Source organism: Trichechus manatus, unplaced genomic scaffold, assembly GCF_000243295.1.
Source record: "Trichechus manatus latirostris isolate Lorelei unplaced genomic scaffold, TriManLat1.0 scaffold00076, whole genome shotgun sequence".
In the NCBI taxonomy this organism is placed as follows: Eukaryota; Metazoa; Chordata; class Mammalia; order Sirenia; family Trichechidae; genus Trichechus; species Trichechus manatus.
The window spans coordinates 1,061,739-1,089,524 of NW_004444012.1; the positions used below are offsets into that span (position 1 = coordinate 1,061,739).

The 27,786-nt window shown below is 41.8% G+C and overlaps 1 protein-coding gene across 1 annotated transcript in view; it reads right to left on the reverse strand.

The window, feature by feature from the left end:
- RYR3 (ryanodine receptor 3) overlaps positions 1–27,786 on the reverse strand; it is a 420,187-nt gene that overhangs the window by 292,912 nt on the left and 99,489 nt on the right. The window contains exons 12-16 of the mRNA XM_004380716.1: positions 21,079–21,200; positions 8,103–8,271; positions 6,418–6,553; positions 4,045–4,140; positions 2,741–2,859 (exon numbers count right to left, since the gene is read on the reverse strand). Of these exons, the coding sequence (XP_004380773.1) occupies positions 2,741–2,859; positions 4,045–4,140; positions 6,418–6,553; positions 8,103–8,271; positions 21,079–21,200 (642 nt within the window). The remainder of the gene's footprint in view (positions 1–2,740; positions 2,860–4,044; positions 4,141–6,417; positions 6,554–8,102; positions 8,272–21,078; positions 21,201–27,786) is intronic.

A 27,786-nucleotide genomic window follows, 5' to 3' on the forward strand; every position in this document is an offset into this window, starting at 1 on the left:
TAGAACTGCGCTCCATAGGGTTTTCAGTGGCTGATATTTCGGAAGTAGATCACCAGGCCTTTCTTTGGAGGCGTCTCTGGGTGTACTTGAACCTCCAACCTTTCAGTTAGCAGCTGAGTGTGTTCACCATTTGCACTACTCACGAACTCCATGTTAAAGTTGGATTTGAGAAACCTAAACTTTGGTCCTAGTCTGTCCTTAATTAGCTGTGTGACCCCTGGCAAGATGCTTCACATCTCAGGACCCCTGTCCCAACCGTGTTTCTGCCTCTGTAAGGTGGAGATAATAATAATGTTACTTCACAGGGTGATACTGAGGACAAAGGACGAGGGACGTAACCCTTAGGAAAGTCCCCGGCATCCGTAAGTGCAAAACAAATGTTAGCTATTGTTATTCATACTGTTGTTGTCTTGTTGTTCGAGGACCTCAGGGTCCTTTCTGGCTCTAAAAGTCGATCACGTTTTGAGTCACTGTTTTCATAGAAAACTAAGTGAATGGGATGAAGACTCCTGAAAACCTAGGACTGGAGAAGACAGAGCAATCTGAACGGGAACACATTACTGTGGCATTTTCTAAGAAAGGTAAATCACTGCAACGGAAGCCTGGCCTGCACTCGGCACATTCTTTGCGAAGCTACCCCAGATACCTCTGCTGGTGATTTGAGGTCAGGTTCCTCTTTGGCAATAAACTATCGAATGAAATAACCTCTAAGGGAGGATCTGAACTCCTGGCAAACAAGCCTTCACCCAAAAATCTACAGGAGACACAAAGGGAGCGTCCTTGAGGAGACGTGTATGTCCTAAGACCACACTGCCTGAACTTTTAGTACATTGCCGGAATTTCTGAAACTGCCTTGGCTCTAAAAGATGGAAGACTAGTCTGCTAGTACCCTCAGATAACAGCATCAGGTCAGGTACTGGATTCTAAGCAAAGTACTTCAGCTTATTAGGTCTCTGTTTCCTTAACTGTGGAATGGGCCAGACGATAATCAGCTTACCACCACGTGACATCCATTAAATGCTCTGTAGCTCTTGGATGAAAGAACCTATAACTAAAGCGGCTATTTGCTACGTGGTATCATGCACAGAAGCCTCTTGGGAAACCAAGCAGAAGCAGGCTTCCTGTTAAAGGGCCCCTCTGGCGTTTGCACATAGCTCTAAGCTCACAACATGTGTTACTTGGGTGCTCGACAATTTTTCTTGTTACACTTTGCAGACAGGAGAGAACATGCTGGAATTAAGAGAAGCTGGACTGAGCTGGAGTGTCCTGCCTGCTTTTGATTTGCCACATCTGAGAAAGCAATTACAGACCCCACATATTTCTTTCTATTCATTGCCAAAATTTCTCAGGTGCTAAGGACCATGGCTTTTCTGCTTCCTAAGGATGATGCATGTCATCTAAGCAATGCTGCAGAGGTTCATTCTCCGGGACTCCTTGAGATGCATCTCAAATGAACAGTACCCCCAAACAAGGGCGGGCAGCAAGGGCCAGCGACCCAGCTGAGTTCCTTCCGCTTTGCAAGAGCACAGCTGTCATTCCTCATGTGTGATCATGCCATCTGCTCTTGAAATAGACCCCTTCAGCCTTCTTGAGTGCCTTGCCTGCCAATTAATTAGCCAGCGAAGCAGCCCCTATGTATGATGCAGATACGTGAATACTTTCTCCGTAGGTCACTGCATTTTAGAGATACGATTTCATAAAAATAGAGATGTTACAACTCTAGGAGACTTCAAGAACTTGACATAGTACTCCACCTTTAGTAAGTGGAGGTGGCATTATTCCCACTGAACAGATGAAATGACCGAGACCCAAAGTCACACAGCTATTTTGTAGCAAATAGAGAGACTTAGAGCTTTAGTCCTCTTGCTTGCTTATGCAGAAATCCATTTACTTCACTTGGTTTGACTCTTGGTAAACCTGATTTCATTTAATAATAAGCCACGTTGCTAAGACTTTCTATACTATTTTTAATCAGATTCCTGTCTATTTTCTCTATATAGTTTGGTATTAGCTGTTGCACCCCTAAGTTCCTAGACTCTACAATAGGTGCCAGCTCTATGCAGCTGGCCTTGTACAGAGCCTAGCCAAGTGACCCATACAGTGAGTTGCGTCTACAGGGCTAATAATGATTAGCAGAGACTGGGGCCACTACCTGTCTGCCAGTCTGTCCTACTGTGGCTTGCATCTTGCTATGATGCTGGAAGCTGTATCATCAATATTTCAAATAACAGGAGGGTCAATAATGGTTTCAGGTTTCAGCAGAGTTTCTAGACTAACACAGACTAGAAAAAAGGTCTGGTGATCTACCACTGAAAATTAGCCAGTGAAAACCCTATGGATCACAACTGAACACCGTGTGGTATAGGGCTGAAATACGAGCCCCCTAAGTTGGAAGGCAACAATGGACTCAAGTACGCCTGCAATCATGAGCATGGCATGGTGCCGAGCAGTGTTTCATTCTGCTGTACATGGGGTTGCCGTGAATCAGAGCTGACTTGACAAGAACTAACAACAGAGCTTGGGGAGCTGGGTGGAAGCCGAGGGAGACCTTCTAGGACCCAGTGAGGCTGTCTGGTTTGGAGTGTGCTCTCAGGCAAGGAAGGGTCTTTTGAATCCCAGTTTCCCCAGGTATTTATCAAAGCCAAGAAAGAGAGTAGCCAACACCCTTTTAGTCCGGGTTATTAAGAGGGAGAAGCCAGGTAAAATCAGTCACTGTTGAGTTTCGTCTTTCCATACTCACCTTGTGATTTCTCCCATGCTTATCCAATAGTGAAATGATGGACTTGATGTGGCCCTCTGCGATTAGATTTAAGGCTTCTGGGCTCTCAGTCAAGATGCAGTGCAAAACTTCCAAGATACCTACATGAACACCAGAAAAGCAATTCAGTCACTAAGTAAACTGCAGGACTGACCATAATTTAGAAATCTGAGAAAGAAGAGGTCATCCTGAGAGGGCCAACATATCATCAATTCTTTGAATCTATTAAATATTTCTAGACAGAAGAAAGACACAGTCATCTCTAGTAGACTTCAGGAGCCCTGGGGGCCAACCAGTCTGCAATTTTGGGGTTAGTTTAATTTAGAACTGCTTCTCCTTCTAATGTCACAATGCAGAAGAGCAGCTATAAAACAGAATCCTTAGTTTTATCAAACCAAACAACACTTAATTTAAAAAGGAATGTAAAAGCAGATACACAGCTTACTATAAGTTCTAAAGGTCACTCAAGTAATTCAGTAAATATTTTGCATGTTGCCTGAGGGAGAATTTTTTCCAGGAACCAGCTCAGAAATTATTTTTATTTTAGATGCATTAGCGTATCAAATAAACTGTAAGTTCCCTAAGGAAAGACTTTTTGGTTTTTCCACCTCTTCTTGGCACACTGGATGGTTTTCTGCATTAAGTGTAGGCTTAAGAAAAAGTAACTGATGACCCCTGTGACTGGCACACACTAGGGTAACACCATGATGAAAATCCAAAGGGACCTGTTGACCAATATCTCCATTAGCGTTACTGAGAAAATTCCTCGATTCCATTTATCTCAAGGTTTTCATAAATTACTTCAAAGAGAATCCAGCAGATGCGAAGAGGCACTGAAGAAGAGACAGGGTTAAGAAGGCATATGTGTAGGTGGGCAGACTTTGGGGGGACCCTTCCCTCAGCCTGTCAAAGCACCTGCCACCTCCAGACTATGAGAAAAGAATCAACACCGTTCTGCGTCCCCGGAGGGGTCCACAGCTGTCATGTTAACTCAGCACCAGGAAGCCGATCAGAAAGTGAAGATGAATGGACAGAGTGAAAACTTACACAGAAAAAGGAAGGACTGTTACAGCCTGAGTTAGAGTCGTTAAATGAAGTTGAAGGAGTGGGTGGCAGAGAGCTTTAGGACGCTATTTCTTTTTGTTGAAGTAATTATTTGAGTATCGTTTGCAATCCAGCAGAAAAGAGAACTGTTGAAAAAATTTAACATGGTTTTCTTTTTTTATAGCAAGGGTAAAAGAAAACACTTCACCTTCTCGGGTTAGAAGTTTCCTATCAATTCTTACCTGAGGAAGATTCTAGTCTGTCCAATTTACTGATTAGCCAATCAAGGTTGTTGGAGAATTGAGCACAGTTGTTTCTGTTTCCACGAATGAGAGCAGCTGTAAACAAGAAAACGTCTGATTATGTAGGTTAGAGGGAAGAGTGATGGGTGTAAGAATTTGGGAGGCTGAGAAATACTTCCCCTGCTTAGCAACTAAAAGCAACTGAATGAGTCTTCCCCTCCCTAACCGCTGGAAACAATTCTGTTTCTATATTTAGAGGAGTAAAAATCCAGTATCCACTCACTCACTCAACAAATATTTCTGGAGAATCGGCTACCCACCAGGCACCCATCCGTCTAGTTGCCGGGAATAAGACAGTGGGCAAGAAGACAGGTGATTGCTTGCTTCATGAAACTTCGACTCGAGTCGGGACAGGGACAATAACCACATAATAAAATTGCTTCACATAGTGATAAGCAAGAAAATAAGATCTGCTTGTTTACCGATTTAAGAACTCAACTTCTCGCCATGTTTTCTTCCATCTTGCCAGAGATGCACCCTTCTTCGGTGTTAAAGGAAGGCATCCAAGTGCACACAGCTGGAAAGGCTGGTTGAACCAATGAGTAAGCGAAACTATACGTGCACTGTCACTCTATCATACCTAAAACCCATCAGTAGATGACAGGGGTTCTCAAAGTGTGGTCCCCGGAACAGGAGCGTCCATATAACCTGAGAACTTGTTAGAAATGCAAATTCTTGGGCCTCAGTCCACATCTACTGAATCAGAAATGCCGGGGATGGGGCCCATCATTTGTGTTAAGCAGCCATCCAGCTAGTTCTGGTGCCCACTCATCTTTGAAAACCACTGGTAGATAACATTGCAAAGGGAGGGAGAGGAAATGCTGTCATTAAGATGTCACTACTCTAGACCAAGTAACCTTTCCTAGGGCAAAAGAGTAGGCATGACTCGGGAACAAGTCCATACAAATCCAATGGCCCCGAGTAGGATGCCCTTCATGCTGTCAGTGTCCAGGGACTGAACCAGAGGCTGGGCAAGTGTTTAGGGTAAGGGAAGCTCTTCTCCAGGGTCTCAGCAGTCAGGGAAGGGCGGAATTCAGTCTGAGCTCCCAAACGGCTTTTCAGGTTGGCTTCAGCAAGGTGGTTAAGCACACTGCTTGGGCTCAAACCATAGCTCCACCACTTACTACACTGTGATCTTGGACAAATTATGAGCCTCTCTGTGCATCAGTTTCCTCATCAATAAAATAGGGATAATAACAGTATTAAAAAACCAATAACAAAAAAACCCATTGCCACTGAGTCAATCCAACTCATAGTGACCCTATAGGACACAGTAGAACTGCCCCACAAGGTTTCCAAGGAGCAGCTGGTGGATTTGAACTGCTGACCTTTTGGTGAGCAGCCATAGCTACTAATAGTATACACACCTCAAAGTGTTGCTAAAGATTAAAAAGAGATGCTACCCTGCTTGGCACACAAACCTCAACAAGTGTTAGCGATAATTGTAATCATCACTACTGAGAATGAGCTTTACCATTACAAAGTATTAGAGTTGGACAAAACTTTACAAGGTCACCTAGGACAATGGCAATCACAGGATCTTCATCGTTGAGGAAGCATCCAGACTGATTTCTCTGGACTCCCCTCGAGCTTGCTCAACTTTCTATGGGTTTCCTCTAAATGTGGAATACGCGTCAGGGCGGAGCCCCAGAGGGCTGCCAATTTACAGAATCGGAGCAACCACTGGTGGCCACCTTCTTGCATGGTCTGATACTGTCTTCCCACTGCCTACCTCCCACAGCCTGGTGGCCCGGGCCTACGTGATGCCACCCATTACAGCAGACACCAAAACATCGCCACACAGTGTTGTGAGAAAAACGTCTCAGCACTGAAACATTCTTCCTTCCTTCCTCCCACCCTCCATTTTCTTTCCAACAAAGTGAAATAAAAGCAGTGGGAATCATGACTGACCAACGTATAGAATGTTGAACGGAGTCACCATCTTTAAAGCGTAGGTGGGACCTTTGCAGGATTTTAGAACGGGAAGGCACGGTAAACATGTTCCAGTCTTCTTCCCTCATTTTAAAGACAAGGACATTGAGACTCAAGAGGGCGTGACTGTCCAGGGTTTCACAGGTGTTTATGGCAAACTGACCTCCATCTGCTTCCACTCACTGCTAACTGACCCTGTGCTCCAAGTCTGGAAAGTACAAACAGCTACTAGTTAACAGACTAACAGCTGACTAGAACCAAATGGTTCACCAAAGAACTCCAAAGCATGAGGCTAGGTGACAACCTTGGTCCTCACGTGGAAATCCAGCACAGACTACCCTTGGAAATGTCCCCGGGGGACGGCTCTGTGCGTGCACTTACCCAGCAGTTCGTACAGGAGGTTCAGAATTTCTTTCCAAGCAGTGCCACTCTCTTCCCTTGCAATCCCTGCAAAGTGTGTGATGCTGTTGTAGATATTCAAGCGATCGATACAATTTAACACAAGGGCCAACATTCCCTGAGAAGGAGAGTTGGGAAAAAGCGAGAATTCCTGATTACAAAAGCAGGATCCCGTTTGCTCTCTCACTCCCCAAATTGTTCACCTTTGAGAGCTGAGAACGGCAATATGCAAACAGACCTCCACACCACCAGTGGGGTTTTTTTTTTTCCTCCTAAACACAAAATATGCCTTCTCATGCCTCAGACACCTAAATAGCATCCATTTTGGGAGTGAGTCAGCAATCTCTTCTGTTGGGTTTGCCCTCAAGTGTCTAGAGTTGAGATCAATACAAGGACATATCAAGGAAGCAGGAGCATGAATGAGTCTCACGAAGGCCTGCCTTCCCGTCTGGTGCGAGAAGCTTCTGACTCACGCAGTAACAGCCCTGGATATAGTACCTATTTTTTCATTACGTCTCAAATCAGCTCAAGAAATTCTATTCCAACACAGAAGACAGCCATGCTTGCTTCCCTCTTCCCCAAAAAGAAGGCTAGGATTTAGAGACAATACAACCAAAAGGTGATTTTCAACTAACTTCCCAGCTAATTTACAATTCTATCCCACTGAACAACAACTTCTGTGCTTTAAAAAAAAAAAAAAAAAACCCATTGCCCTCGAGTAGATTTCGACTCATAGCGACCCTGTAAGACAGAGTAGAACTGCCCCAGAGAGTTTCCAAGGAGCGCCTGGTAGGCTCAAACTGCCGACATTTTGGTTAGCAGCCATAGCTCTTAACCACTTCGCCACCAGTGCTTAGCTGTTCTTAAAGAGTAGGGGAGATGGTCCATGGAGTTTCAGTAGCCTATAAGACATACAGAACATTCTCCAAGCCAAAGTCTGCTCAGATTAGAAGAATGAGCAGGACAGGTTCCATGTTTCACCCCATTAACTCTGGAAATGCCCAGGAGACAAGCATTGTCCCCAGACACGCGGGTGAGGGTAGGGCACACAGCACAATGATGCTGGTGCCAAATTACCACATCCAGGTCCAGGAAAAACTGTGACTTGTTTGAGGTCACATACAGCCAGGGATGGAGCCAGAACTTGGACCCAGAGCCCTTGAGTCCCCAGTTAGTGTTCCCCCATGTCCAAGCTCCACCTCCAGTGACTTAGATACCCAAGGTCCAGAATAAGACCCAGCAACATGGGTATCTTTCAAACCAGCTTCTCAGGCACTTCTCATGTGGTGGGATCTGGGCATTTATTTTTTCTAACAAGCATTCTAGGTAATTCTGATGTCTCCCCAAAATTGAGAATCCCAGCCAGTGTCATGCTCTCATAGCTGAGGTTTGTTGAAAACAGATTTTGGGTAACACACGTGGCAGTGAAGCTTTAAGATGGAACCTGGTTTGAACAGGCCAACCACCGCTACCGTGACCAGGGGCGGCTGACAGAGAAGGTCAGCCTCCCATTTCTCCTTTTTCTTCCCAGGTTCCTCTCTTTCTTATTCGCGAGCTCTCTTTCATAAATGTGTGATACACAGAGACAAAGCTAAATTGCAGATATGGGGACATTTTTTAGCTCTGGACACAAAAAGAATCTCAATTTTTAATTTTTTAAAATTTACCTCCTCCTTGAACAGATTCTGCCTGTTTTTGAGCGAGCGGAGCTTGTTCTGTTTGTCTTCGTGCCGCATCCCCTCCTCCGGGGGCTGGAAGTAGGCAATCAAGTCCTGGAGGGTCTGGAGGACTTCCTCTGTGGGCAAGGTGATGGGGGCAGCTGTGCGGTTGTTCCCACTAAAAACCACAAGATCATCATGGCTCAGGCGTGGGGCCTCCAACAGGGGCCCTAACAAGCTTCCACCGTGTCCTAGTTCCTACATGTACCACCACAGCCACAATGAACTGCTTCCTGGGGGTAGCTGCTGTGTGAATGTCTATAAAACTTTGCCAACTAACAGAGCCACAGAAAAGAATATTCCAATTTTATTTTAAAGCCATTTTTACAAATAAAGGGAAATGACTCCTTTTAGCTCACCTATAACCCATCTTATAACCCATCCTGTTAAAACTGCTGTGATATTTCAGCACCTCACGCCAAACAGGCGCTCTCTCAATGTCTAACGAGGATTTCTATTTCTATGTTCTCCAAAGAGAGAATTTCAAGTGTAATTAAGACAGTGACTTAATTGGCAGCAGACGCTTCCCTGCCATTTACCACCGGATGTCTGCCACGCTTTCTTCCTTTTAAAAATAATAACCTTATTAACCCACAGTTCTTGTAAACTATCACACCTTCTTGGAATAGGATAAACGCAAGGCTGGGAGAGTTTCTATCACTGAAGCTCTCCTGTCTCTTTGTCTTCCCTCTGTCTCCCTGGGTACATCGTTTTTATTTCACTGCATGGGTTTTCCTCTTAATGTTTCTATGTGTGTGCAGGCACACACCAGATTTACCCACCCCATTGCCTATGCCTCCCTCACTCTCTGTATCTGTCTCTTTCTGACCTCCCTTCCCTGTGTGGCCCTCCGTCTGACCCTCATCTCTCACCATCCCATCTCTATGTGCTTCCCTCCCCACTCACGGTTATCTGTCCCGCCATATCTCTCCCTGTTGTTTTCCTCATATCCTGTACGTGTCTCTCTTATTCTCCCTCTCTATTATACACCAGAAAAACCAAACTCATTGCTGTTGAGTCAATTCTGACTCATAGCGACCCTAGACGATACAGCAGAACTGCCCTATAGGGTTTCCAAGGAGCAGCTGGTGGATTCGAACTGCCGACCTTTTGGTAAGCAGCTGCAGAGTTTTCCAAAAAGTCTTGTGATTAAATCCCTTCATCACAGAGAGACCACATACCTCCAGAGATAACAAACTGAGCCTTCATCTTCACATCCCCTGGGGCGAGCCTCCCCAGGGCAAAGGCTAAGAAAAAGAGGGAGGAAAAGGATCTGACCCCTGTGGGCTGTACTGTTGGGCCCTGAGTGACTGAGAACTGGTTGAGCATGTAAATAACATCAGGGATTTTCCTTCAACTTCTAGCTCAACTTCTTATGAGTTCTCCTTTACATTTACTGTGGAATTGGTCAGTTAACTACTGCTCCATATTAATCTGGGGACATGCTAAGAAGAGACAGTCATCTAGGCCTAAAGCAAAGTCTCAACAAGCTCTGAAAACACTCAGGCTGTGAGGTGAAAATAATTCCAAGTTTGTATAAATGCCAAGTACGTGCAACGAGGCCAAAGCACCACTGGACTGTAAGTTTATTACAGGCAGGACGCACTTCTCATCAGTGTCGACTCCATTTCTGACAGTACCTGGCACAAGGTGGGTGCCCAGTAAGTGTTTGTGACTGGCCATCTGGGATACCATTGAGCACAGAGACAGAGGGGAAGACAACAATACAAGGACATGCGGTGAAGGTTTGGGAATACAAAACCCAACCAGGTATTCCTTCTCACTTCTAGATCAGTGGAGGGATAATTACATTTTTCCTTAGTATTTTTGGTCCAGTTCCACGGTTTGCCTCTTTTTCTTTTAACATTTTGGGCTTACCACAGATACTGAGGACAGTTAAGTAAAGAGTGTTTCTTCATGTGATAAAAGCAAGAGGTTTATAAGCATTTTTGTGGCTTGATGGAGCGGCAAAAGCACTAATGGGGTCGGAAAACTCAAGTTTTAACCTTGTCACTGCCGTTGACCGTGTGATTTCTGGTGTACCTCTAAGCCTCTCGTGCTTCAGTCTCATACCTGGAAAACAGGGAAGGTACATTCAAGGGTTTCCAGGGTCCTTCTGGTTCAATTTTTTTTTTCTTTTTTCTTTTGTAAGTTTGGCCAATGGTTTGTCGATTTTGTTATCTTTTCAAAGAACCAACTTTTGGTCTTGTCAATTCTATTGTTTTTCTGTTCTCTACTTCATTTATTTCTGCTCTAATCTTTTATTATTTCCTTTCTTCTGATGACTGTGGGTTTCTTTTGCTGTTCTCTATTTGTTCGAGTTGCAGGGCTGCTATTTTGATTTTGGCCCATTCTTCTTTTCTGATGTGTGTGTTTATTGCTATAAACTGACCTGTGAGAACTGCCTTTGCTGTGTCCCAAAGGTTTTGGTATGATGTGTTTTCATCCTCATTTGATTCTAGGAATTTTTTTTTTTTTTTACTCCCTCTTTGATTTCCTCTCTTACCCAGTTGTTTTTAAGCATAGTGTTAATTCAGTTTCCTTGTATTTGATTTTTTTTCCCTTGCTCTTCCTGTTATTGACTTCTGCTTGATGGTGTTGTGATCAGACAGAATGCTTTTTGATGTCTTGGATTTTATTCAGAGTTTTTTTGTGGCCGAAATTGTGGTCTGTTCTGGAGAATGTTTTACGCGTGTTAGAAAAGAATGTATACTTCGCTGCTGTTGGGTGGAGAGTTCTATATATGTCGATGATGTCAAGTTGGTTGATTTTGGCCTTTAGATCTTCTGTTTCTTTCTAGATGTTCTTGTCCTTCACCGAGAGTAGTGTGTTGAAGTCTACTACTATTTAGGAATTGTCCATTTCTCTTTTCAGTGCTATTAGTTTCATTTATGTATTTTAGAGCACTATCGTTGGGTGCACAGATATTTATTATGCCTTCTTGATGGATGGCCCTGCTAATCAATGTATAATGTCCTTCCTTGTCTTTTATGGTTGATTTTGCCTTAAAATCTATTTTATCTGAGATTAGTATTGCCATTCTTGCCTTTGTTTGGTTTTTGTTTGATATATTTTTTCCATCCTTTGATTTTTAATGTAGTTATGTCTTTGTGCCTAAAGTGTCTCTCTTGTAGACAACATATTGATAGGTTGTGCTTTTTTATCCATCCCATCACTCTGTCTCTTTACAGGTGCGCTTAAGCCATTTATATTCAGTGTGATTATCAATAGGTATGAGTTTTTTGCTGTCATATTCCAATTTTTTTTTCCTGTGGTGCTGACATTCCTTTGTTCCTCTTACTTTCCTGTGATGAGTTCCTTTTGTTTGTGGATTTCCTTTTCTTTTGTTATTGGAGATTTTGTGTTTGCTGAGACTTTGTTTTTCTTCTTTTTTATTCTGATGAATAGGTTTGTTAACTTTCTTTGTGGTAACCTTGAAATTTACCCTTATCTTCCTAAGTTTAAGCCAGTCTTTCATTACTTGATATCATCTTGACTTCCTCTCCCTTTGAAAGTTCTATACCTACACAATTTACTCCCTCTTTTATTGCTTTGACACTGTCACCATTTACAGATTGATGTCTCTGTTTCCCTGTTTTTAGTATTTTAGCTTTGCTTTATTATTAAGAGTTCTTTACGTAGGTTGGTATCTGGTTGATACTGTCCTGTGTCCTAGATTCTGGTTGTTATCTGATGATGTTGGTTCTCTAACCAAAGAATTCCCTTTAACATCTCTTATAAGTTTGGTTTGGTTTTTATGATTTCCCTTAATTTCTGTTTGTCTGGAAATATCCGAATTTCACCATCATATTTGAAAGAGGGTTTTGCGGGATACATTACATTATTCTTGGTTGACAGTTTTTTTCTTCAAAGGTTTTGTATATGTCATCCCACTGCCTTCTTGTCCGCATAGTTTCTGCCAAGTAATCAGAGCTTAGTCTTATTGGTTCCCCTTTGGAAGTGACTTTTTGTTTATCTCGAGCTGCTCTCAGAATTCTTTCTTTGTCTTTCATTTTGGCAAATGTGATAATGATATGTCTTGGTGACTTTCTTTTGTCTATATGGGATTTGTCGAGCCTCTTGTATAGGCAGCTTTTTGTCTTTCATGATATTTGGGAAGTTTTCTCCTAGGAAATCTTCAACAATCTTCTCTGTGTTTTCCATTTTATCCCCCTGTACTGGAACTCTGATCATGTGCACATTTTTTATCTTGATTGTGTCCCATATAGTTCTTAGGTCTTCTTCATTCTTTTCTCTGATTTTTCCTCAAACAAGTGGTGTCCATGGATTTATCTTCAATCTCACTGATTCTGTCTTCCATCATTTCAAATTTGCTCTTAAAGCCTTCTATTGAGTTGTCCATTTCTGAAACTTTGCTGTTTATCTTGGTTCTAATTTTCTGTTCTGTGGGTTATCACTGCTGGATCACTTCACCTTTCACTTTGTGGAAACGTCAATATAATAATCCTCCACTGGACTGAGGCAGAATACCTTGTTCCTTCAAAACAGACCACATTATCACACGCCCAGCAATTGAGACAGTGGTGGAAATAGACACGACACTGAACACTTCCTATGGCTTACATTCTTAGTCTAGAACCTTGGGGAAGCACACCCAGATGGACAGGGACAAGAGAATGCATCAATTCAGAGAGAACTATCATTCCTATCTCATACCAGCCTTCTGCTACTCCTTACAGCTACTGTTCCACTACATTCTGTACCTTTGCCAAAAATCTTTGTTAAATTCAAGGTAAGATTCCTGGTGATTCTGAATATTTATCATAACCCCTTAATTATATGCTGAACATAAGGTTAAACTCAGAGGGCAGTTGAGTTTCTTTTCTTCAGCAGGGTTTCTTTGATTCCTTGATCTATCACTTTGCTCATTTGTCCTACTGGACAGTTCCCAGCAACTGTACAGAGGATGATGAGACAGCACAAGGAAACTTCAACCTTTCCTTCTTCATTACTCTTTATTGTTCCTTCCCTATTTCTTTCACCATAATTTGCTCTCCCAGAAGGGCATCCCCTCCTTCTGGTTTCCATTTGTATATAGCATGCACTGTTGGCTTCTCAAACAAGATGAGAGAGAAGAATATATTTTAAATTCTTTTTTTCCCCCTTCACATCCCAGCTGTTGCAAAATCCAAGTACTTTGGCTTTTGCAGCCCTCATCTCTGTTGCATTTATTTATTTTTCATTAGCCTTTGTTTATTCTAAAACATTCTGTGGCTGGGAGAATCAAGAATTTCTCCACTGATAGTGAGATCTCCAGAATAGCTGAGTGAGGGGCTCAGCAAATCCTCTCTCCCAAAAAAACAATGATAAGATTGGAAAAAAATCATAAAAAAAACCATTTCAGGACTCTGAAAACTAACCAAAGGTATGCAACAAATTGATAAGTATTTACTTAAAAAAAAAAAATTATCAAACCTTGGTAAGAACAGTGGGAGTCTATTGTGTTTCAGCCTGAAGCTGTTCCCATCCCCTCCCACACACAGCTTCATGGTAAAGAAATTTCAACAAGGTAGGGAAGGCCATGTGCAAGGTCCACACATGCTCAGTAGGGACCAGAGAAGGCCCTCCCTATATATTCATCTCTGGCTGAATATGAGGCCTGCATAACTAGGTAAAATCCAGGACAGACTTATAACTGCCTGAACTTTGAACATGCTATCCAACTCACACACAGGTCCATCATAAAAGGGTAGAAGTCTTACTGGTTCAAGGTGTTTAAGTACAACCACTGACCAAATATGGCTGACCACTAAGGTATGCACATTCAGGGGCAACTGGGGAAAAAAAAAAAGGAATAGAAGCAGCAGCAGCTGCACACTGCAGGGAAGACAGAATTACTCTGGGAAAGTTACTAAACAAACAATAAGAAAATCCAGCAAGAACAAGAACACCAGTGGGGTGTTGCTATAATGTATTACTTGAAAGGTCAAGTTTTCAAAATAAAATCAAAAAATAATGTGACCCACTTACAGGAAAAAAAAAGTAATTAAAATAAACTGTCTCAGGGAGAGAGCAGTGTTGGACTTGGCAGAAGACAACTTCAAATCAGCTATTATAAGTATGTTCAGAGAACTAAAGGAAACTATGTTTAAGGAATTAAGGGAAAGTATAACGACAATGACTCATTAAATAGAGAATATCAATAACAAGATTAAAGAACAAAATGGAAATTCTGGAGTTGAAAAATACAATAACTGCAATGAAAAAAATCATTAGAGGGGCTTAACAGAAGAATTTAATGTGGCAGAAAAAAATAAGCTGTGGACTTGAAGACAGATCGATAGTGATTATCCAGTCTGAAGAACAGAAAACACAATGAAGAAAAATAAACAGAGCCTCAGAGACCTGTGGTACACCACCAAGCATGCCAACACATATGAAATGGGAGCCCTAAAAAGAAAGAAGAAAAAATATTTGAAGAAACGATGGCTGAAAACTCCCCATATTTGAAGAAATACATTAACATCTACATTAAAAAAGTTCAACAAGTTCCAAGTAAGATAAACACAAAGCGATTAACACCTAGACACATCCAAGTCAACCTGTTAAAAGCCAAAGAGCATCTTGAAAGCAACAAGAGGAAAACAGCTCATCATGTACAAGAGAACCTCCATAAGATTAACAGCTGACTTCCATCTGAAACAATATATGCTACAGGACAATGGGATGGCATATTCAAACTGATGAAAGAATAGCTATCAACCAAGAATCCTACATCCAGCAAAACTATGCTTTAAAAACGAAGGTGAAATAAAGATATTTCAACTTAAAAATGGAAAGAATTTGTTGCTAGCAGGTTTGCCTTAAAAGAAATATTAAAGTCCTTCAAGCTGAAAGAAAATGACATGAGAAAGTAGCCTGAATGTAGTGAAGAAATACAGAGCACTGGTGAAGGTAATTATGTAGGTAAGTATAAAAGACACTGTAAATACATACTCTCTCTTTTCTTCTTGTAACTAATTCAAAAGATAATTGCATAAAATAATAATTATAAAAGTGTACTGTTGGGATTACAACATATAAATTGTAATATACATGACAGTATTAGCACAAAGGAAGGAGAGAGATTTATTTCATTTGTTAAGTTAGTATTAGTTTGAAGTAGATTGTTTCAAGTTAAATACATATTGAGTTCCTCAGAGCAACCGCTAAGAAAATAACCCAAAAAAGTAGTAAGAAAACAACAAAGGAATTAAAGTGGTACACTAGAAAATATATATTTAACAAAAAAGAAGGCAGTAAAAGAGGACCAGAGGAACAAAAAAAGACATGAGGAATATAGAAAACAAATAGCAAAATGAAATAGACAATTCAGTGAAAATAGTAACTTCAATATGCCATTTTCAATCACGTAAGGTAATAAACCATATTGATAAATAACAAAAACCACATGATCATCTCAACAGACACAGAAAAAGCATTTGACAAAATATAGCACCCATTGAAGGTAAAAGTTCCCAATAGATTAAGAACAGAAGGAATGTCTACAAATTGACAAGAACCTTATAGTTAATATCATACATAATGGTGAAAGATAATGTTTTACCCGTAGCATCAGGAACAAGACAAAGATGTCTGCTCTCACCACTTCTATTCCACATTGTATTAAGAGGTTCTAGTCAGTACAATCATGCAATAAAAAGAAAGAAAGAAAGAAAAAAAAAAAAAAAAGAATGTCCCTATTGGAAAGGAAAACTGAAACTCTATTCATAGATGACATGACCATGTATATAGACAATTCTAAGGAATCCATCCACACACATACACACACACACAAAAAAAAACCCATTAGAACTAATCAACAATTTCAACTAGGTCACAGCATGCAAGCTCAATATTTAAAATAATCAATTTCCATATATTAGCATTTCTATCCACCAGAAATGAACAATATGAAAATGAAAATAAGAAAATGATTCTATTCATATTGGTATCAAACAGAACCAAATATCTAAGAATTAATTTTACAAAAGAAGTATAAGAATGTACACTGAAAATGACAAAATCTTGCTGAGAGGAATTAGAGAAGATAAAATCAATGGAGAGACATTTCATGTTTACGGATTGGAAGACTCAACATTGTTAAGATGGTAGTTCTCCTAAAACTGATCTACAGATTCCATTCAATGCCTATCAAAATCCCAGCAGACTTTTTTGCAGATACTGAGAAATTCACCCTAACATCTATATGGAAATGCAAAGGACTCAGAAGAGACAAAATAATTTTGAAAAGAAGTACAATTGGAGGGCTCACTCTACCTGATTTCAACAGTTACTATAAAGCTTCAGAATCAAGCTCATTTAGGGAGAATTTATTAATAACCTATGATACACAGATGACACAACCTTGCTTGCTGAAAATGAAGATGACTTGAAGCATTTACTGATGAAGGTAAAAGACTACACAGCCTTCAAAATGGATTACACCTGAACATAAAGAAAACAAAAACCCCTCAAACCTAGACCAATAAGCAACATCATGATAAACGGAGAAAAAATTGAAGTCGTCCAGGATTTCATTCTATTAGCGTTAACAATCAACGCCCATGGCGGCAACAGTCAAGACATCAAATGGCACACTGCATTGGGAAAATCTGCTGCAAAAGACTTCGTTAAAGTTCTAAACAGCAAAGATGTCACTTTGAGGACTAAGGTGTGCCTGTCCTAAGCGATGGTCTTTTCAATCACCTCATATGCACATGAAAGCTGGACAATGAAAAAAGCAGAGAGAAGAAGAACTGATGCATCTGAAATGTAACGCTGGCAAAGGATCTTAACTATACCGTGGGCTGCCAGAAGAACTAACACGTCAGTTTTATATGAAATAAAATTGAATGCTTCTTAGAAGCGAGGATGATAAGACTCTGGCTTGCTTACTTTGGACACATCATCAGGAAAGACCAATCCCTAGAAAAAGCTATCATGTTTGGTGAAGTAGAGGGTCGGTGAAAATGAGAGAAACTCTCAAGATGATGGATGGACACGATCGTCACAATGGGCTCAAACGTATCAAAGGCCATGAAGATTGCACCGGACTGGGTGGTGTTTCGGTCTGGTAAACACGAAGTCACCACGAGTCGGAGCCGACTGGACAGCAACTAACAACGCAACCCCAATAATCCAGGCAGTGTTGTTTTGGCAAAATGGCAGGCGTACAGATCCACGGAACAGAACCGCAAGTCCAGAAATACATCCTTCTGTTTAATGGTCACTCAACTTTTGACAAAGGGGCTGAGGCAATTTGAAGGGGAAAAGACAACCTTTTCAACACGAAATGCTGGGACAATCAGACATTCACGTGCCAAAAAAAAAAAGTATTTAAACCACTACCTCCCACTACACGCAAAAATTAACTTAAAATGGGTCACGGACCTAAATGTAACAGCTAGGATTATGAAACTTTTAGAAGAAAACATAAGAGAAAATCTTTGTGACTCTGGGTTAGGCAAAGAGTTCTTAGCTATGCAATCAAAAGCATAATCCATAAACAAAAATAATGTTAAACAGGACTTCACGAAAATTAAAAATGTTTACGCTTTAAAGACACCATTAAGAAAATAAGAAGAAAATCCACAAACTAGGGGAAAATATTTGCAAATCGTAATTCTGCCCCAAAACAAAACAAAACAAAACCTTGTAACTGGAAGATAACAAAGAGCTCAAATTGGAAGACAAAAACCCAATTAAAAAATGGGCAAAAGACTTGATGAGACATTTTACCAAAGAAGATACGTGAATGACTAATAAGCACATGAGAAGATGCTCCATGCTATTAGTCGTTTTAGAAATGTTAACTAAAACACAAAGAGATCCCACTGCATACCCACTAGAATGGCTACAAGCAAAAAAGTCAGACAATAACAACCCGAGATGAGCATGTGGCAAAATCAGAACTCTCGTACCTTTCTAAGGAGGGGAACATGAAAGACTCATCCAATTCGGAAAACAGTTTCTTAAAAAGTTCAACATAAATTTACATACAAACTAGCAATTTCACTCCTAGGTATATAACTAACAGAAATGAAAACATATGTCTAAAGACTTCCACACTAATACTCGGAGCAGCATTATCCATAATAGCGCCAAATGGAAACAATCCAAATGTTCATCAGCTGATGAATGGGTAAACAAAACGTGTTGTGTGTACACACACACACATACAATGCTATTTTCTGCTTTTCTGACGACAGTCTTCCTAGTGAGCGTGAAGGAGGATCTCACTGTGGTTTTGATTTGCGTTCCCCTAATGGCGCTGAGCAGCCTTTCAAGTGCTCCTCGGCCATTTGTCTATTTTCTTTGGGAAATGTCTATTCAGATCCTTTGCCCATTTAAAAAACTGGTTTATTTTGTCTTTTTATTGTTGCACGTACGAGTTGAATTGAATATATTCTAGATACAGGTTCCTTCTCAGCAACCTGATGTGTAAATATCTTCTCACATTATGTGGGCTGTCTTCTCATTTCTTGAAGGCATCCTTTGAGGCAAAAAGTTCTTAATTTTGATGAAGTCCTATTTATTAATTTTTTTCTCTTGTTGCTTTTGGTATGATATTTCATCATTTAGACTGCAGGGATTATGATCCAAGCAGGCAGTTCAGTGCCTCATGCAAGGTCACAAAAATGTACACCTATGTTTTCATCTAACACAGAAGACTTTTAGGTCTTACATTTAGGTTTTTGATCCTCTTTCAATTAACTTTTGCACATGGGTGATAGAGGCCACTGATTTTTAAGAAAGATACAAGGGCAGAGGATGAGAGAATTGGAGGCTGGGAAACTAAAACCCTCCAGCTCCAGGGTGATGATTCTGGTGCTAGCCCAGGCCATACGAAAAGACTTATGTTTGCACGCAGGCTTCCTTTGCTGTCTATACCAGGCCATTCATTCTTATAGCCTTTCTTTAAAGAAAGGTAGCAGGTTCTGCATATAATGAGGAATGGAAAGGAGCAACTATTTTGCTCAGGGATCGCAGGTGACCAGTGACAAACCCAAGAGTAGATAAATGATCCTTGATTTTCAGGCCTCAGTTCCATGTGGTGGCAGCAATACCTCTATCACCCACGGTCCCCTTCTCTGATTTAGCAGCAGGATTCCCTGAGCTGTACTAGGTACAAAGTCATCCAGGTGGAGATGATCCTTCCCAGTCTCCCTGCTGCTAGGTGTGGCCATGTGACTAAATCTTAACCAGCGGAACAGAATGCAAGAGAAAATGATCTATGTCACTTCTGGGTCATAGCCTTTAAAAAAAGAAATTGCTTGTCCTCCACTCCCTCCTTCTTCCCCTTCTTGCAGGACAGACCTCAGACATGGTGCTCGTAAGTTCCTGTGGCCCATGGGGATGAAGAAAACACGCTAGGGCAGTCACTCTCCACTGTGGCTGAGCATTAGAATCCCTGGGGGGCTTTAATAACATACTGGTATCTGGATGTGAGCCCCAGAGATTCTGATGTAACTGGTTTGAGAAACACTCTTGACACTCGGGTGTTCAAAGCTCCCCGGATGATTCTAACCTATAGCAAAGTTAAGACATTAATTCCAGAGCCCAAACCAAACCCATTGCCATCAAGTCGATTCTGACTCACAGTGACCCTACAGGACAGAGCAGAACTGCCCCATAGGGTTTCCAAGGCTGTAACCTTTACAGAAGCAGACTGCCACATCTTTCTCCTACAGAGGGGCTGGTGGATTTGAACCGCTGAACTTTCACTTAGCACTGCACACCAGGGCTCCTAATTCCCGGGCACTGGTTCTTAAATTTTAGAGTCACCTGGAGGGCCTACTAAAACACAATTTTCTGGGTGGCACAAACGATTAAGTGCTCAACTGCAAGCCTAAAGGTTGGCGGTTCGAATCCACTCTGAGGCACCTCGGAAGACAGGTCTGGCAATCTATTCTGAAAGGTCACAGCCTTGAAACCCCTACAGAGCAGCTCCATGAGTTGGCATCAACTTGATGGCAACTAATGACAGCTCCTAGGGTATCTGATTCGGTAGGTCTGGGCTGAAACCTGATAATTTGCATTTTCACAAGTTCCCAGGTGATGCTGATGTGCCCAGCCACACACCTGAGGAATCACAGATGTGGAGATGACAAAGCAACAAGACAGAAGCAACACGAGCCCCACTAGAGGGCTGCGTATTGTCCCCAACCCTGGACGGCAAATGCAGTTTAGCTCATCTCCTAACTAACACACATCCCCTGGATCACAGTGTTTCCAACAGCAAGAAAAGTAAAGATACAAAAAAATTTCATTTCATGCAAATTCACACATGCAATTTAAACCCTCTTGGCTTCAGAGAGATTTTCCTACCAGAAAAGAATGCATCAGAACGCTGCACTGTTTACAACAGAATCAGTTTCTCATGGTAATTGGCGAACACAATCCCCCCAGTCCTTTCTTGGCAGCGCGGTTTAGGCTGCTGGGATTACGATCCAAGCAGACAGTTCAGTTACTTTTCCCACCAAAGCCCCAGTCATACTTGGGGGAACCGAAGGCTTCCAAGGCAAATCTAATCGGATCCAAGCCGCAGCAACAATTCTGAATAACACAGAAGCTTTTTAAAATAGCACGGAGATAGCACGCTATTTAGTGATAATGGATTACTTCTTGCCTCTCCTGCCGTCTTTGCACAGTAATGCAAAAGGGAATCAAAGCACGCCAGCTCTTTTCACTTAATTCTCGTGAGAAGACCTTGGGTATTCATCACACCAACCTGAAGAGCCAATCGGACATGGATTTGTTGGGCACACGTGTGGGAAATATGTTTCAGTCCCAAGATCTTGCTGGTAAAACTCCTTGCTGGCGTTTGATCGTTTCCTGATAACACTCACAGTATTTAAAAGGGGCGGGAAAGGTTGAAGACCACAGGAGAGAAACTGACAGAAAAAGGCAGGCGCTAACTTACCTGACAAACTGACTGAATAATGCTGTTGTGTTCCGGATGATCCGAGCAGCCTGGGACTCCTCACGCTGGCATCTCTGCACTGTTAGCCCATCATCCATGTGGCCTTCCTGATGGAGTATAACCTACCCACAGGGCAAGGGACACCAGGTCCAGGTTACACATAACCCCACAGCTGAGCAGTCAACATTGCTTGCAGTGTTTCCCTCATCCCTCTTACTCCTTTTCCCCAACCATGCTCTCCTGGGGCCATTTTGAAAATGGGACATTAACAAAGTTATTTTGCCCACATGTCCTATTACTGAAATATGAATCATTCCTAAGACACGGTGCTTTGACAGAAATGAAATTTTATGTGCCACAGTGGTAAAAGTTACAGTAAATTCCTTGGGCCTAGCTGACGAATTTGAAATGATGGAAATGTATTTGATAATAGATTTTTCTCTTAAAATGAACATGAAACCTTATCCTTGGAGATGGGAGAAGTCACCCTGTTCAGAACCCATTTCTCCAGAGGTAATTGTGGAAGAGGAAAGACAACGAAGAGCAAAACCCTCTACTGGGATTAGGCTTGGATTTCTCTACTAAAGAGAACAGCTCGCTACACAGGGTTATTCACTGTAGAACCTGGACAGCAGCTCAAGATGGTGCCTTGTTCTTAATGGGGGTTAGAAAGAGGGTTTGAGAATAGGAGCTCTGGGAGTAGCTGAGCTTAGTTCTAGTCCTATTATGCCACTTACCAGCTGTGTGACTTTGGCCAACCCACTCAACTCCTCTTGGTCTCCATTTCACTACCTGCAAATGGATCTATCTTAGAGGGCTGATTGGAGGACTACATGTTTGCATGTAAACCAGTGATCATGTTTCCCTGAACAGGGGTCCAATGAGTGCTGTTACAAGAGGAAGTATATTACTTACCTCACACAAATCAGTTACCTAGAAGCTAAACATAACTTACTGATGATTCCCAAGGACCCGATGATACAATTTTCGGGTGGGGCTAGATTTGGTGTGGAGTTGGGAAGCTTTTTCCCTTAACAGGGTCAAGCATATGCAAATGTTAACTATGGTGGTTTGAACTTGGTACTGGATCAAGCTCCCTGGCGTGGTTTCCTCTTGTTGGGAGTAAATAAAGGGAGAACATCTGTCGGTCCTGAAAGTCAGTCTATCTGTCAGGGTAAATGGAACATGCGGCTCCAAAAATTAGTTAAGAATAAGGATCTCTGGTTTCTCTTATTTTTTTTAACACAAAGGAACAACTTATTTTCCTTTCCATGTGAAAATATCCTCCTTATTTGCTATTCTTCTGAAGGCATGTCCTGATACAAGAAACTGGCTTGCAAAGATTTCTGTTTATTTTTTGAAAAATAAAGAGGACTCTGTATCCTATCTACACACTGCAGGCTAAGAGAATTAGCAAAGGATGCCTCCGCCATTTCACTCACCAATGTTAGGGACACTGTCAGAGCTTCCCAGCAACTGGTTAACACGTTGCATTTAGAGTTGCCAACATATTTGCCCCTAGGTTTTCTTTGGCCTCAGTCCTAGACTTCTGGTCCCTAAAGACCAAAACTCTTAGGTTTTGCTTGTTCAGACAACACATTCAAACCAGCCAGCAAAACAAGAAAGTAATGAGAACTCGGGGAAACGAAGTTGTTAGAACTTTGTCATTATAAGCCCTACTGAGCTCCACAGCCAGCTCCTAAGGTCGTTTTTCTCTTGGAGGAATCCCACATTCCAAGCTCAAGGCAGCTCAAGAGTAGAAAGAAGCCACTCAACATGTGATGGCAAGGGGGAGCTTCCCTGAAGGTAAGGTATGATCACGTTTTTCATTGTGTTTGTTTTGTACCAGTTTTTCTAGGGCCCTGTTTTGTTTGCTTCATAAAATGCTTATTAACACAGATATGGACATACTTTGTAGTTTTAGAGGTGACTTTAACCTGGCCCTCATGGAATGGAGCAGCGCAGCTCCACACATTAGGACACCATCAAGAGAGTGTTTCAGAAAGCATGTCCCAAAATTCACACACTTTCCCAAATTCACAGACATTCCGGCAGTTAAATGAATCTCTGTGCTAGGGTCCTGGAAGAGGGAGGCAAGGCCAGGCAGAACTCATCACCAACGAAAACTGGGAGTTCTCCAAGTAAACGGGATCCTCAGAGTAGGTCCCCACCCCCACGTCAAGAGCCAAGATCCACAAATTCCACTCTCTTTCCGTGTCATCAGGACCATGTAGGTCAGGCCCTGTGACGTTTCACTTAGAATAATACAAGAGCCTCTCAACCAGTCTCCCAATGACCAGTGTCCCCCCACCCCAACTTATACAAACGTCACACTGATCTTGGGACATGATTTCATTGCCACGGCCACTCCCTAAAAACACCTCCCAAATCTCCCCTCTGGTGTTGTTTAAATTTCTTAAGGTAGCATTTAAAGATTTCTCTCCCATCTCTCCCCTGACACCCTGCAGAAAAATGGGACTCCCCCTGCATCCCCCCCCCCTTTTTTTTTTCTCCTGCTGCTTTGTCTACACACAAAAAAAAACCTTCTTCTGCCACCTCTGTCAAAATTCCTCCCATCCTTCAAGGCTGCATTCTAACGCCACACCCTCCTTTCTGAGAATTTCCCTCGCACTTTTTGTGCCCCTTTTTGTATGCAGTGGGGTGCCCCATGCGCTGCATTCTGCTTACTGATGCATCCGTCTCACCCCTTCAAACAGCTGTAAGTGTCTTGAGGCTGGAGCTTACTCATGACTGTGCTCAAATACTTCTGATCTGGATCAATAAACTAATAAGAGCCCTCTGTCTCAAATAGCACAGCTCTTCTGCTTTCAAGTGTACAGAATTTTTGCTGGTTGTGAAGTGAAAGCATGTTTCTTGGGGCTTTGGCCATGCTCCGCCAAGATCTAGAATCATATCTGTCCAGAAGACCAAGAAACGTGCCGTGAATGTGCCAATATCATACATACGCAAGACGAAGCTTCGGTATTCAGGAACTTTGAAGACAGTGGATATTGCATAAAAACACTTTGGGTTGGGGGCAGACTACAGATAGGTTTAAATTTAAAAGTTGGACTACCTCTGTTCTCCCCTGAGAAGTTCTGGTTATCCAAATGCTTTTTGGTATAGTTTGATGCTGGTCCAGGTACTGGAACTTACTTAGCATTTGTTGTTTTACTTGAAGAAAAAGAAAGGTAAGCCTGCAGGGTCCTTAAAAATACTATGTCAATATTAATGACAGAACTGATTTCTAAAGATGACTTTGAAAATAACGATTGTCTATACTGTCTCCATTAAGAATGTAAGAATGCGTTGTGGCTCAAACCAACGGTCCACGGAGTCCAATGTCCTATCAAGGCGAGACCGTGGAGACTGACTACTGCCCACTAGGTTATGTCTGAAAGGTCAGGTAGAACTGCCCCACCAGCATCCTACTTCCCTCTAACAACCACGTGGGGACGGCATGTTATTATCCAACTCTCTGTGAATCTGTTTAGAGTCTCAGTTTGAGTCACCTCTGAGTCAAATAATTTCACAAGTTTATGGTTCTCTATCAAGCAATATTTTCTTTTGTTTGCTCTGAAATGACCTTCATTTCAAGATATAAGGTGTGTTGTGTAATATTCTGAAATTTGGTCAATATGTTTATGGTAATTCTTTTATTTTATCAAATATTAATTAGGCACTGACTCTTATGCTAGGCATTGCATTTGGCACTGGGGACACATAAGTTAAAAAAAGAAGTATTTGCTAAAACTTTAATAAATTCCCTTATTAGCCCTTATGTTTTCCAGTTCAGAGAAGGAGATCCCCTTATTTTTCTTACAAACTTTTTAAATGAAGTGTGACATAGATATAATAAAGCATATAATCTTAAGCATAAAGCTTGACACATTTTTATAAATAACTGCATCTAAGTGATCACCCCCAGATCAAGACAGATAACCACCCAGCTCCCCAGAAGCCTCTCTCATACGTCTTTCCAGCTCTCCAGAAGCCTCTCTCATACGTCTTTCCAGCTCTCCGGAAGCCTCTCTCATACGTCTTTCCAGTCAATGCACCTCGACTGAAGGAAGCCATCCCTTTGGCTGCTACCACGAGTGTGTAGTTTTACCAATTTTTGAACTTCATACAAATGAATTTATTCAATATGGACTCCAGTCACAGGTATACCTTTTCGCCACATCTCATATATATCTCTTATGGTCTTACCTGTATTTCTCATACTTTTTTCCTCGCTGAACTTCAGTTTGAATATTTTCTATTGACCTTTCTCTTGACTAACTCTCTCCTCAGCTGTGTCAAATCATCTATTAAACCCATCTATTAGTGCTCAGCTGCTAACTGAAAGGTTGTCAGTTCAAACCCACCTAGCAGCTCTGCAGGAGAAAAGGCCTGGCAATCTCTCCGCATAAAGATTACAGTCTAGAAAATCCTATGGGGCAGCCTACCCTGTTACATGGAGTCACTCTGAGTCGAAATCGACTTGACAGCACTTAACAACAGCAGCAACACTGCATACGCATATCATTGTATCGTCTTTTTCAGTACTAGAATTTCTATTTTGTTCTTTAAAAAAAAACACTCTATTTCTCTTGTGAAATTCTCCATCTTTTTCTTCCATTTTCTCGAAGAAATTCATTGTAATTATTTTAAAGACCTTATCGAACTATTTTAGTGTCTGGATCATTTGGGGCATCTTTTTCTACAGTGTTTTTTTTTTTTGGCTTTGATAATTTGTTCCTGTTTTTTGACATACCTAGAGATTTGCAAATCTATCGAATAACAAACACTGCGCATGACATCTGTTGAAGCTCTAGATAATATTATCATACTCTACATGGAGGATTCAGGGTTTTCATTGGCTAAATTTCAGATGTAGTTTTCCAGGCCTTTCTTCCTAGACTAAGTCTGGACGCTTTGCTGAAACCTGTCCCCCATGGGTAACCCTGCTGGTACTTTGAAATACTGGTGGCCTTGCAGCTTCCAGCATTACAGCAACACGCAAGCCACCTCAGCATGTCAAGCTGACAGACGGGTAGCAGTGGGCACAGGACCAGGCAATGTTTCATTCTGTTGTACAGAAGGTCATCCCAAGTCAGAGCCAGCTCAATGGCAATGAACAACAATAATACAGAGGGCTTAGTTTTCTTGGGATAGGCTGATATGGTAGAGGACGGGTTTCTGGAATCTATTTTCAATGTGCCCTTATTCCCAGGGTATGGCCCTTATTCCTGGGGCATAGCCGCTCTGAGATTTAACTGGAAGTCTGTGTTTTCCAGAGACCTTCCACTGCCGGGTACCCTGAGCCCCAGCCTCTGTCTCTAGTATTGCCACAGTGTCCAAATCTCTGCTTCATTCTTCAGCATCACGGACGTTGCTGCTTTCTGTTTGCTGTCTTAGCTTCACATGTGATCCATGCTCTGCTTCAGATCCAAGGGGAAACAGCATGAAGAGCTTGAGGTTCACATTTCTACATTCCCTCCCGTCTGGGATCTCGGCCCCTCAAGTCCCAGAAACCTTGGCTGCCCCTATCCCTAATCTGTCTATCCTGCCAGTGCAACTAACACCAGGCCCCTTTCCCTGGTGCTCCAAATCCGCAAACGCGCTGAGAGGAAAAGCGGAAACAGAAGTAGAGTTCACCTCAGTACACCTCCCTTCTATCCTGGGTCTTCAGCACTCATGTCCCGGATGCCTTGATTGTGGATACTTTCAAAGACTTTTTCTTTCTTTCTTTTCTTTTCTTTTTATCCATTCTTTACAGTTGTTTTCAAAGGAAAGGCTGAGTTCATACAAGCTACTCTGTGTGGCCTCTTTATTCTATTTTCTATTGTCGCTTGATAACTTCCTTTACCCTTTTTTGGATATTCTATGGGTATGTTTTGCTTTACACAAAAGCAAGATATTACTTTACAGTTCGTTCTCAACAACCTTCCTTACAACGATTAGCATTCTGGGAAACTGCCTCATCACCACACTGGGCTGATATATCTGAACATCAGCATCCAGTGCCTCCCAGAGCCTTACTCGGGGACTCCGTGACTACCTAAACCCTTATTTTGTTAAGATTTTTCCAAAAGAAAGCATCAAAACTTTTGACATCTACTTTCTGGTTCCTGTCAAAAGAAACACTATTGGGCAACTGACTTTCTGGTAAAAAGATGCTTCATGCATCTAGGCTAGCTCCCCAATGCAGCAGGTAGCAACAGACCACTCAAATCTGGACACATTCTCTGTGGATACAGCATTACTCCACAACAACTCGTCCTCTGCATACTGGTTCCTGTGGGCTTGTTCCACGTGTAGTTTTTCCGTAGGGATCTATATTATGAAAACTGCCTAATAACTCAATTATCCAACTAATGCACGGAGCAATGATGTGGATAATTCCCAAACAGCGTATCCACCAAAAGTCATTTAGATCAGGTTTTGGAGTGCACTGTATGAATCCTCCCCCCACCCCCATCTCTAAGATTTGTCATGCATGAAACTGGGTGTGCACTGAATATAGGGGCAAAGCAACCACACTGCGCTGACTTGTCTGAAGAACTGTGTACCATCTGTCACAGAATAACCAGAATAGCAAGAAGTAAAACATACATCATGTTATGATACTACACACAGAAAACCCTAAAGACTCCACGAGAAATCTACTGGAACTAATAGAAAGATTCAGCAGAGTAGCAGGATACAAGATAAACATTCAAAAAT